Genomic DNA, 12,760 nt, shown 5'->3' with positions numbered 1-12,760 from the left:
CTTCGTAGTTGTTTGCTGAAACAACAGAGAGTTCAAAAACCTCGGGGATGTGGTATAATTATTTTTTTGGCGAGCGGCCCTCCAGGCGTACTTTATATGAAGGAATGTAAAACAGCCTTCGAGAAAATTCACAAGGTTGTTAACCTGGATAATGGGCGAAAGAACACAACTCAAGGACGGTTTCCAACAAGAAAACACAGATTCTAAAAGCAAGAACAGCTGCCAAACTAAAAACAAACGAGTCATTGACTTCACCAGGGTGTTCTGGTGATCTGTTCTGGTGCTCGGTGTCGGCAACAACATTGAAACATGTCACGATAGACTGCCTCGGCCATTGTAATGCTGTGTAATACAGTACTACTACGGCATTTCGCTGTTTTCATATAGTTATTCAGAGTAAAGACTTCACCAAAATGTTCAGCCTTGTTCAGTGTAACATTGTAATACATTCGTCTCAATAAGGGAACGCTAACACTAAGCTACCCACTAATGCCCACCAATGATCATTCAAATTCCGTCTCCATGCTCAGAATAAAAAGTAATCTCGGCAGTATACTTGCAAATGTATCGTATGTCTTCTCCACCTCCCGTGAAGGTTTGAGCAGTAACGTTGGCAGAAAGCGACTGACAACTTTCGCTATTTTTTCCCTCAAGAAAGCGTTAACCACTGCCTTTCTAGTGATTATTAGCTGTATTCCAACTCAATATGTTTCGTAGCAGTGTGCAGCGCAATTTTCTTTTGTTTTTATACATAAAAAGCAGACCTTCAGTGAGTTAGTATGTTTCACTGTCGTTTCTAGCTGAGATCGACATCTTCAATATCCATCGTAAAAAATCGTGGGACTGCCCTCTCGAGTTGGCATGCTGACAAGCACGACGTCGCGGATTCGTTTACTAGCCGTAGCATTCGCATCCCTAGTACGTAATCTGCAACACGCTTGTGTCCCAAGCTTTGGCTGCGAACTAAACAATATCAGCCAGTTAAACCTAACCAGGAATCCTCCACTACGGCACCTTTTCTTTAGCTTCTGTATTGCCCTTTAAAGCAAGACTTCTGTGCTGAATGGTAAGGTGATACAACTCCAATGCATTCTTCATTTCTTTTTTCTTCATTAGCGTCTACCAAGTTGCAGTGCGCAAAATTAAATATCCGGGGCAGCTGGTAAGCTTTCAAATAAGCGATTTTCTTAGTTTTCTCTTACATAACAATTGCGGCAGTCCAACTTTTCAGCTCCGATCAAATCTCGGAGAGGAAAAATTGTATGAAGTAAAAAGTTTCAACAACCTCAAATAAGCGCGAAGCTCGCTGAAGCCTTGTTGCTACTTTTAAATAGATTCTAAGTGTCACCTTTTCCGCTCATAAAGACATTTTAGCTATAGCGAGCGTTTTCCGACTAGCGTCAGTTTAGCAATGTCCCAGCAAGGATTTCCGTTTTCGATTGCAACATTTCCATGGCTCGAATTGTGCCTGTTATTAACTATTTCCTGACTACACACAATACGTCTGATGACTGACATAGAAGTTCTCCATTCTGCGAATCAAGCACTCACTTACGCACCACCTTGATTAAAAATCGAAGACTGTCGAGCAAAATAACGTAAATGCAATACCCGCGTTATGGCTTCCCGTTTCAATGTGTCAAAGGATACCTTCGCGAATGTTAAGTCCCAGCGTACTCAATTGCTTCTAATCATGTTCTGTGGCATGGATGGCATTTCCGGAGGTCTAATCACCCTACCTTGAGGCCGCTAACTAAATACCTCTTTGAGGTTTCACGAGAAGGTATTACCTTCACCGCTCCACTGGGAACAAAAGCTGGGCGAATAAATTTCACTGCTCCACTGGGACCACAGTGCTGCCACTTGCGCCTGTGCTACCTCTGGGACTAGCAAGTAGTACTGCAAGTAGTACTGCAAGTAGTACTGCAAGTAGTAGCAAGTAGTACTGCACAGCGTTTATTTCGTACAATGGAAAGTTCTCACGTTCATTACCTTCTGATCACAAGAGCTTTTATCAGTTTCGTTAAGGCTAGTGTGCCCTACAAGAGGCAACTATGTGCTGATGGCTATCGCAATCCGAGTACAAAAGAAAAATTCCCAGAAACAAGTTTAAACGTTCATGCTAGTAGGATACGTAGCTTGCGACTGGCTAATACTAATTTTCGCGTTTGAAAACCATGAAAAACTACAAGAACACTGACTTCTTGCTGTGTTATAGTTAAAACCTAGCACTTGTTAAGCAGTTTTACGGCGATTTTATATATCCAGCAGCTGATACGAAAGTTGTCTGGTAGGTGACAGCGCCGTCATCTCAGTCTCTTTATGGAAATAAAGCGACAAAACAAGCAACATAGATCCAATGTGGCCATCAAGTCTGCAAAATGTAACGCACATTGTTGACAAGATTTCTTTTCCAATTAATGAAAGTTGCTGTGAGTTCTCGCACGTTGGGGAAGGGCACCCCTAAATCAAAGACGTTCACACAGGTCAGTCGCCCTCAAGAAGCACAAAGGTAGCTTCACAGTCCTGCTGGACATCAGCTTGCACTGCATTTCTTGCAATGACTAATACGCTCCGTGCGATGTCTGCGGCAGCGAAGAGAACATCGAGCATTTATCGTGCCACTGTGCTCAATTTCGGGCGCTGCTTGAACACCGTCCCCCTCGTACATTGAGATATGCATCAACTATGCCTATCCCCAGGAAGTAAACAAGGGGCAGGAAAACACAAAGTGCAATCAAACAGAACACTTACAATGCTTCTAATTTCTTGCCCTGCAAGGAAACTTATCATCGAAGACGTCTTATAGCTTTCAAGTTCTCAAGTGAATTGCTGCTTTGAACACACTAACACAAACTAGCACCTGGCGTCTAAATAGCGTTTGTGTGGCTTCGCTCTGTGTATTGCATCCTACGTCAACCGAGTCATTAGGGTAATTACTATTGTGTACTGCAGCAGATGTAAGCATTGTGCAAATTTCAGACTTTGTTGAGCCGTAATTTTTACCAAGCGATACTGTTCGTAAGCAAAAACAAACATGGCGCCTGAGCCCGTGTCAGGCTACCGTGCCATAGCACATCACTATAGGCAAGTCTAGGCTAGTTGGAATTCTTGGACGAGGACTTACCCAAACAGTTCGTAACCCGGATCACACGTGTAGGTGGCTACTGTACCCGGTGAGAGCTCACCATTTGTGAAACTCACTGTGGCATATAAAGGCACGGCCGGGGGTGGACACGATACCGCTGCAAGAGCCAAAAAGATAAACAAACAATTTTTAGACCAACCTACAACCAACTTACAGCCAGTGATTCCTTAAAGAAACTTCATCGCGTTTCTCTGTTCTTTTTTTAACACCTGCCATACAAGAAAATTAGACACCGCCTTTAGTAGAAGATTCGAATCATGCATTATACAGTGTAAGGTCGGACGCTGCCCGAAGTTTTTGCATACATAAACACACTCTACGTGAGAACTAACACGATGGTCACAACTGACGTAGGTGGCGGGTACGATCGCGACGGTCGCATCAAGAAACGCTCGAGCAGTTGTACTTAGGTCTGCGGTAAAGGATCTCCTAGTGGCTCCAGTCTGGACTCGGCCAATGCGGCATGCCTCATAGTTATATCGTGGTTATGCACACGGAACTCCAGAATTCAATTTATTGAGCAACGGACGCATGCGTTAAATCCAGCTAGACCGCTAGTTGGCTTCCTGAGATAGACTGTGATAGTGGAATTTTCCGCCTCAGAATCTTGCGCGCTAACTTATGTTTCAACACTCATTTTTCTTCCTTCCCGTTTCTTTCAATGTCAGTTCCAGCTTCCCCACTTCCAGAGTAGGCCTCCGGACTATTTTTCTGCATGGTTAATCACCTTACTAAACCCTTTTTCTCACGCTGCCCTATACCCTTTTGCTCACGCTGCACTTAATCGAACGCAAGAAGCAAGCTCACCACACTACATTCCAAGGCAACATGTTCAAAGCTAAACTATTCGCAGTAAAAAAAAATGTAGCACTGGGGCGTCTAAATTCAGCAGAGCCACCCGTAGCGATAGTGTGCAAGTGTGGCTGAATAAGACTCAGCGCAGAGGTTCTTCATTCTTCGTGTTACCAATAACCACAGAAAATGCATGTGAATTTGCGACCACGAACTCAAGTAAATGTATTTGAGAATACGGGTAAACTCGTAAGCATTGCCGAACCCGTTGGACGAGTTATCTAATAAAAAGTGTACGGATTGATGCCATGTCCAAAATGAGCATGCTTGAAAATTGGTTGATGTGAAGCACAATCTTAAAGCCTGAACTCACGTCAGCGCCACCACTTCAACGAAACGACCCGCAGTTAACGTGCAAACAGTGTAAATTTGAACGATGCAAGCACGCGCGGCAGCCGTCATCAAACACTTTCAACGACAGACGCCATAATAATTTACACGGTAAACTTGTTAACCAAGATTCAACCTTTCCGTCTGCAGTTTCTTCCTTATGATGTTCTCTTGTTTGGTGGTGCCCAATAAAGTGACGCCGATTTTGTTCTTTCTCACTTTATTTTGCTCCTCACCGAGATGATTCTTTTCCCACTACTCCAATCTCGAATCTGTTATGCATATTTGAATACGGCAACTATACCTTACCCTTCGATGCACACTGCTTATATTATCCAAAGCATCAGCAGTGTTCCGTGGCCGCAGACGAAACGCTAGTCATGAAAAACGTTGCGGTAAGCACGATCCCTTCTCGAAAATGACTTTACTCGACGAGAACGCTTTTCTCTATACCCGCAGATTGCGCTCAAAGAACTGGTGGCGAGCATTCTGCCCCATTTATCTTTAAGTGTGCAGTGAACCCGTATTCCTGTGGAATTGAAATTAGCTGACGATAAATTGCTGGCGCATGCGCGCATTGATTGGAATCATGAAATGTCTCACAGGTGTATAGCAAGGACTCGAAGGCCTTTGTCAGGCAGCTGCATCTTGCAAGGGGGGCCTTTGTCAAGGGGGGACATTGCAAGGGGGGCCGTTGCCAGTTGTAAGAGGCGCCTTTGTCAGGCAGTTGCATCTGCCTTTAGCCCCCTACATCCTAGACAACGTACTGTCTAAAAAAGCATTCAAACAAAACGGACAAACAAAAACAAACGCAGTAGTGTCGTCTGAGCTTGAAGCTCTGAGAGCACCCTACTTGCCACGATTTAGTCACATAATGCCTAGCGTATTATAATATTATCGCACAATTCCAGTTCACATATTAAATACATCTGTTCATACAGACAGACATACATGCGTGCATACATATTTAAGAATAACTCAAAAATGGGGTAATTATCTGAATTTAACTAAAGTGCACCGGTTAAAACGCACTTTACCCTTGGTATCTGATTTTTGTGTGAATTGACTCGATAGCTTGTTTTAAATGCGAAATATAGTACACTGAACCTTCACGATATGCTGAGTCAATCGAGCACAGCATTTTAGAGGCAGAAAGAATTCGTGGTTGACAACCGGAAAGAAAGAGATGCCGAAACAGTGCGCTTAATTCCGGCTCATTTTGCAATATTGGCGATGATAAATTGCTGTATACGCATCGTTCCACTACACTCGAAACGACGCAGCAGGTTGCAATATCATCGATCCCATTCGACGCGTACGGTACCATGACAGCAACGGCAAGCAAAATTGACGAGCGAGAGCCTTCTAAATTGCGCAAGCTATTGCCCCAGCTGTTCTTGTTAGTCACGGGGAAGCCATTCCAACTGCAATAATAATTGGCTCCCGAAAGCTTAAAGCACATTTTATTACGAAAAGCAATTAAGAGAAATTAGGGCATGCTTGTTTGAGCATCTGCCTTTTTCAGCTCTCAGTATTGTTTGACAGGATCAAATGATGCAGTTCCAAAAACTGTTGCAGCAATTTACAGGGTACGCTCTGCGATACGGATCATATTCCTTTGCGTCCCTTGTGTAGAAAACGCACCGATGAGTCGTAAGCGAATTGAAAATTTAACTGTAGACTACGAAGACTACTGGAGCAGCGGGTGGTACATGAGTAATGGCGCAATATGGATCGTGTTGTTTGTCAATCGAGATTGGCAGCTTGAGCTTATAATTAAATAAATCCAGAGAACCAACTACGTATAACACTGGTACCAGCATTTCCACTAACTTGAGAAACACTGCTTACTTAGCCAGATAGAAAAGTCAATGCATTACTATTACTGTTCGTTTAAATTAGGTATTCGACAAACGCAGAGCCAGGTGAAATTGTATATACATTTTTAAAAGAATGTTGTCACGAACCGGATAACAAATTGATTTAAACTAGCTTTCCGAAGCGTTGCTGGTTCTGTGTTTACAACCTGAACGAATATTCTTAGAGCTTGGCGGAAGAGCAAGGCCGAATTCATAATGATTTTCGTTCGGAAAAGCTACTTGACATTGGGGGACCGCCTACGATAATGATTCCAACAAAAGGGAGAGGTCGCAGCTACTTTTATGAACAGTGTTAGCGTAAGAAATGTTTCTGTGGGCACGGGACTGGATACCTCCTTACCAATTTTGACAATAAACATTCTTCATGTTGGAGGAAACCCTGAAATGTTGTTTTGCTGAGCAAAGAAACCAATCGTTGTTCCTTCTACAAGGAAAATAAACAAGAACGCGTAAGAGTGCATTCTTTAGAGTTGGAATATAAGCGATTTTCTTTTCGCCTCAAGCGTGTGCCTTTCATGAAAGTACGGAAATCTAACACATAAATGGCTTAGTGCGTAAAAAATTGCCTGTTTTGCGTCCATAACTCCGTGCTCTGTTTCCAAGTAAGAAGCACGGTCGCGCAGCGTTGGTTGTTTATTACAGCAACAAAGAGACAAAGGGCGCAAGATTAGCTCATGCGCGTCGTGACCCCTTCCTCGCATGGGGTCATTGTCGTGCCTGGGCAATCAGTGTCCGCAGGTGTCCTCTCCGGAGAGAGCGTTCACCTGTGTGGGCCCGCGAGCGTTTCCCTTCGCCTCGTTTGCGCCGAGGTCAACTCTTGACGACGCGGCTTGGCGTCAGGGCCACTCGAATGGTCGTCTCGAACGCCGTTTGTGGCCAGAGGTCACGGCGTCTTTTTGCTGGTGACAGTCATCTCGCCCGTCACGTGTGCGAGTAACTTTTAGACACTGAACAGTCATTTCGCGGAAAAAAAAAATCTGAAGAATCGGTGTGTTATAACAACAAAGAGTAGCAGTGCGTCGTCAAGAGTTCGACGGCCATTAGATTGGTCAGGTATAGCGTGTCGCTAAAAGTAGGATTTGGGCCACTGACCAAGCCGAAGTTAACGTTTCTAAGCGCGTTCACCCCTCCCACCAAGGTCCTGGATGTGATCGTCCTAAGGCTCTGAATGAGTTCATTCGACATCCGAACTGCGCCAGACCACTGGTTAATCGGTACTTCTGCTGTAGTCCGTTGCTGCCCCAAAAGTGTTTTTGCTTTATCTATATAATTCCTGGTAAACGTGTTTTGAGCTGCACTAACCGGCATTCGCATACTACGAGTCATGGGACCTTGCCTTATTTCTAAATAAAGGAAAAAAGGTGTGTTCTCAAAAAAATCCGATTCAGTATATCATCTTTTGTCATTCGAAACTTTCAACCCTTATTCCCTCCACCTTACGGACACAGACGCTCTCGGCCTGAAAGGTTGACTATGAAAATAGCTCAGCATTTCCAGTTGCACAGATATTTGTAGAGGCTATTCTGATGACATATCGCTACCGCACACACTTTTCTCAGGCAGGCTGCTGTGTGGTGATGCGGATGAACGTAGCGTTTCATCTACATTAAAGACCATGCTATAGTTAATTCAGTCGATATATAAAACGGATTAATCAAAAGCTTAGTCAAAGTTGTGCAGAAGACATCAATGCGGTTCGCTTTCTTGCAGAAGTATAGATTAACAAGGCACACGTGAATTCAACTTATACAATAAATTGCAAATGACTCAGCCGCTTCCATCAGGGTCATAACCGCCACAACTCAGCAGATATATACCGTCGCGAAAAAGAGTGTATACAAACACTGCTTAAAGGACAAATAAAGAGTTTTACGAGCGCGGACTTTTTTCTTCCAATTAAAGAAAAAAGCAGAAAGCCACGAACCGGCAAAGAAAAAAGAAAAGGCGAAAATGAGCACAATAATTTATTTTAGCACAATTGCCACCACCTAAGTCGCGATTCCAACTAAAGGACAGCATAAACGCAAGTGCAAGCTACAGATATTAAAGAAGGGGACTTTCAGCGTCAATGCAAAAAGCGCTCCACTCTTGCGCTACGATCGAGCGCTATAGTTAGTATTATCATCCCGTCTCGCCCTGCTTCCTACAGCTTCTTTTTTCCGATTCTTCAGCCAGCACTTTCGGCCTAAGTGTTTGACATTACGTCTGCCCTCTAATGGCCTCTAAGAGCGACAAAAAGGCCTCCGGTCAACAACTCTAGCAAGAGTGGTCATGCCTTGGCTATAGAAGTCTCCTATTTTTTTTACCTTAATGTTTCGCTTATCTATAAGAACGAACGAAGCAGTCGGTCTTTTTCTGGACTACAATACATTCCCTGTACCTTTGTTGTTTTTCGTTGACCTTCCTTTGCCCGCTATTACCTTTGCTGAAGTGCATGGCGACACCGTAAAAAAAGAGCAACAATTACTTGCCCTGTTACATTGGCTACTCTGCCAAATGACCACTGCGCTTGATCATTACGACTTAAAGAACCTGCACCCGGGAAACGTATCGGCATGAATTTAATGATGCATTCGACTGGTTTCTCAAACACTACGACATGGTTTAAACCGACGCGAGAGCCTCTCGAGATTCGAGCCTGGGAAAGCGCGACCCAGCTGAACGTTCACTTGCTCCCAGAGAAACCTGAGAAGCCACTTGACCGGAATTGCATCGGATCTCAGTCTCGCTCGCAGCTCGAAGCGGAGAAGCGGAGCCCTCTGACATGGATCGCGACGCTCTGAATAAGTCCGTCGAATGTGTTCCGAGCACTCGATTTGGACCAGCCAAATATAAGCCACTTCGACAGAGCACTCTAAAGCACGCTCGAAAGGGGCCAGTGGAACGTACCATAAGTGATCTTGTAGCAACAGAAAACCTCAAGCACTGTCCAAATTACTAGCAGTTTCATTTGAGACCTTAGGGGCAATTGACTTCATTTCGTAACAACAGAAACTCTTCTCTCGGAAGTTATTCCAGAATATAAGCTCGACGGATGACGTAACCAGATCGCATGCACACGTACACGTGCAGCGCGCTACAAGAGATATCTCACCCACACCCATATACAGAGATGGATGAAACCCTAACTACGGCCCGCCGCGGTGGCTGAGTGGCTATGACGTTGCGCCGCTTGGCAAGAAGTCGCGGGTCCGACTCAAGGACGCGGCGGCCACTTTCCGATGGACGCCGAGTGCAAGATATTTGGTCTGCTGTGCTTTGAGTTCGCGCCGAAGAGCCCCGGGCGGTAACAATTAATCCGGAGCCTTCCACTGCGGCCTCTCTCATGACCATGCGCGCAGTTTTGGGACGTCAATGGACCTTATGCCACGAAGATGCGACGACGCTGCTATCATATCCAATGCAGGCAAGAACATTTTGGCAAGCTTTGCTGGAAGAAATCGTAGCTGAAGGCATCGTCATTAGACTGTAGAGTTTTCAATAGTAAGTTGGCAAAGTTCATGTCGGAAACCAGCGAAAATAGTGCCAACCTAGTTCTCTGCTCGTCTTGCCTACAGTTTGCCCTTTTGTTAACAAACATGCCTCGAGTCTACTGGTGACTTAGTTCAATTAGTAATAGCAGAATATGATAAGATACAGAAGCTTGCCGCTTCATGTAGATAATTTTATCATATATTTCAATCTGGTGTGGCTATTGGTAATCAAAAAGCTCTCAATTTTTCACGTAGCATGTTCTGGTCGAATACGGTGGTCAGTAAAACTGAGTCGTACACGGAAAGTTTCTCAGCGGATTGCGTCCATGTGTGCGTGCCACTAAGAAGCCGTATGCCGCACCACGGTAGGTTACAATCGCGAAACACTAGTTGTTCCGGTTCCGTTGAGCGACGCTCTCTCGCGGGCCACACCGTGCAAATCACACAAAGAGAGAGGGAAGCGAGGCAGGGCAAGGAGGTAAACGGACGCACGTCCGATTTGCTACCCTGCATGGGGGAAGAGGGCATATGAGGAAGAAATGATAGAAGAAAGAGGAGCGAAAGAGCACTACTTGCTCGTCCACTCGAAGCTGCGCACGAACTCTATAACCGACTGCAGAGATGTGTCGATTTCAGGTACCGTAACAGCGCCCTACAAATTCATGAGCCCGTTTTATATACATGAAAAAAAAATATCTTTGACAACCGTTACACGAAAGAAAGTTTCTCTCCCCACACCCTTCGAACATGCACAACACACAAGGCGAAACGAAGCTCAAGAAGTGGGAAATGTAAAATGATGAGAACTTTTTTTGGTGCTAAAACTCATCTATAACAAATGTCGATGTGTCTGCCATGTTTCCGGCAAACCAGAATACTTCCATGTAATACCTTTGGACAGACTGCCCTGAAACGAAGTCTCCCGGGGATCACTTCCCACAATGACTCGGCACTAGACTCCAGCTACTGCTGTCATTTCTAAATTTGTGACGTGTTCGAAATTTTCCTGCTTTTGTTTAGGGCCCCTCGAGTTAATACCGTGCACAAGTTTACCGCCCACGCCTAGAACTATGGGTGGCCCGCCATGACAATAGGCTCATTTCTTTGTTCACTTGTCTTTCACTAAAATTTCTTTCTCGGCTTCCTTTTATTCTCGCCTCTTGGCACCTGGCTGTGGGTCTATTCCCTCTGCAACATTGCGTTTTTACAATTGGAAACAGAACCTGCATGAAAAGGGGAGCCAGAGAAGCAAGGAGAAACTCAAATTGATGAATCAAACAAGCAATGATACCGCCGTTATCGTCGCCAACCTCGACTAACGACAAGTGCGAGTGGCAGGGACGCTATCTCTGACTCGGCGCGTTCGTTTGTATGCGACGTCATGCCAGTTTAGCATTGGCTATATTCTCCGACCTATAGATTTCAACGTCTAAAGAGTTTTGTAGGTCCTGCCTGGCAGTCTGTCTCTGTCAGAAGCAGCTAGGCAAATACGCCATTGTTAAAGTTTATGCCGTTCTCTTCAACACACCCGAGCTCCCTCAAGTCACGAATTGCCTGAAGCAAGTCGGCTAGGTGATGAAATATTCATCCCAGACGCACGGAAACCCTCCTGTCAGTCTCGATTGTTGAAGCCGTCGAATCGCGCAAAGTCGGGACGCCGGTCATAGCTCAAGTGGAAAACAAAGTTCGTGAGACGATACAAGATACACATCCTTCAAATCGAGAAGCAAAACTGTGGCCAACTCTGGAGATTCTCAAAGGACTGTCTATGACTGAGATGGCACAAACGCAATACGAAATGCGTAAGAGCCAACGCGTAGCCTTTCGAGTCATGTTATTTTATAGCCTGATAGAACGCTAACCCATTACACCGGTTAGCAAGAAGCACGAAAAAACGAAGCACTTCATAACTTCATGTGTGTCCTGAACACAGGTCACGCAAGGAATTTGCTTCAAAACCATCTCGGCTCAGAGGACGAAAGACACAGCAGAAAACGCCGCGCGGTCAGGTAGTGGGCTGGCAGAAAAATTCAATAGGCTCGTTTATTTCCTTTATTTCATCGTTTTGCTTTTATCTTGCAGTTGCTCGATTTCGGAAATTTGTTTGCTCCGTCACTTCGACCGACCCAAATAGCTTTTCCCACCATCACAAAACGATTACGATAGGCGGGCCTGCGCTTTTTTCCAGATGTCGTGTGGAAATTCCCAGCAAAAGGTCGCAGACGTCGGTCCAAAACGAATGCGCAAGCATACGCGCGCTCAATTTGCACCGCTATCAATTCGTGCAGCCTTGCCAAAACCACGGAGAGAGAATGGGGCTGTCGGAGAGCAGTAAGCTTAAGTAAGCAATGTTACGATTGCTGCACTGAATCGCCACAGTGGGAAAACAGGAACGCGCGGAAGAGGCATTGAAACACAAATTGAAGGAAAACGAAAATGGGACGCTTGATGTATGGTTGTATTGATATTGGCGTTGACACATTACAGTTGCACCAGACAAGTTGGCTACCACGGTGAGTGCTAGTGGCGAAACCTAGACCTGTCGCATTAGCTTCAACCAAAGAACGTAATACACCTACTTTAGTGAAATGACAGTCCTATACACTCTTAAGCAAATGTACACCCTTTGGGGTGTATGTTTACCACACAACAGTAATCGTCATCTGTCTTGCTTGCGTTTCCTTCCTTGAAAACGCTGCGCTCGCTACTTTCCTGTCGAGAATGCTCTGTCATGCTGATAACCGGCATGCCGCTCGTGACTTGGAAGTACCGGGCTCGCAGCGTTAAAGAAAAGAAATGCGGACAAGACAGATGACGATTATTGTTGTGTGGCAAAATGGTGTAATTTTGCTTAAGAGTGTACAAAGCGCATCCGCATCATCCGAATACACACACGCAATAGCAAACGACCTCGAAAGTATGCATATATATAGTACGAGGCTTACGAAACATAACATTTTTTTTTCTGTTTGTTTCTGTTTATTGAATACTTAGGGCAGATACAGAAGTATTGATATTTAGTACAGAAAGAAAGATCCCATAGCGTAAACACTGTAGGGGTACATTTTATAATGTTA

At 44.8% G+C, this 12,760-nt stretch overlaps 1 protein-coding gene across 1 annotated transcript in view; it reads right to left on the bottom strand.

The window, feature by feature from the left end:
* fw (CUB and Sushi multiple domains furrowed) overlaps positions 1-12,760 on the bottom strand; it is a 250,161-nt gene that overhangs the window by 68,432 nt on the left and 168,969 nt on the right. Inside the window, exon 2 of the mRNA XM_075669699.1 lies at positions 3,128-3,245. Within this exon, the coding sequence (XP_075525814.1) occupies positions 3,128-3,245 (118 nt within the window). The remainder of the gene's footprint in view (positions 1-3,127; positions 3,246-12,760) is intronic.

Source organism: Dermacentor variabilis, chromosome 9, assembly GCF_050947875.1.
Source record: "Dermacentor variabilis isolate Ectoservices chromosome 9, ASM5094787v1, whole genome shotgun sequence".
In the NCBI taxonomy this organism is placed as follows: Eukaryota; Metazoa; Arthropoda; class Arachnida; order Ixodida; family Ixodidae; genus Dermacentor; species Dermacentor variabilis.
The sequence above is the reverse complement of the archived record's forward strand: the minus strand, read 5'-3'. Positions and strand labels throughout refer to the sequence as shown.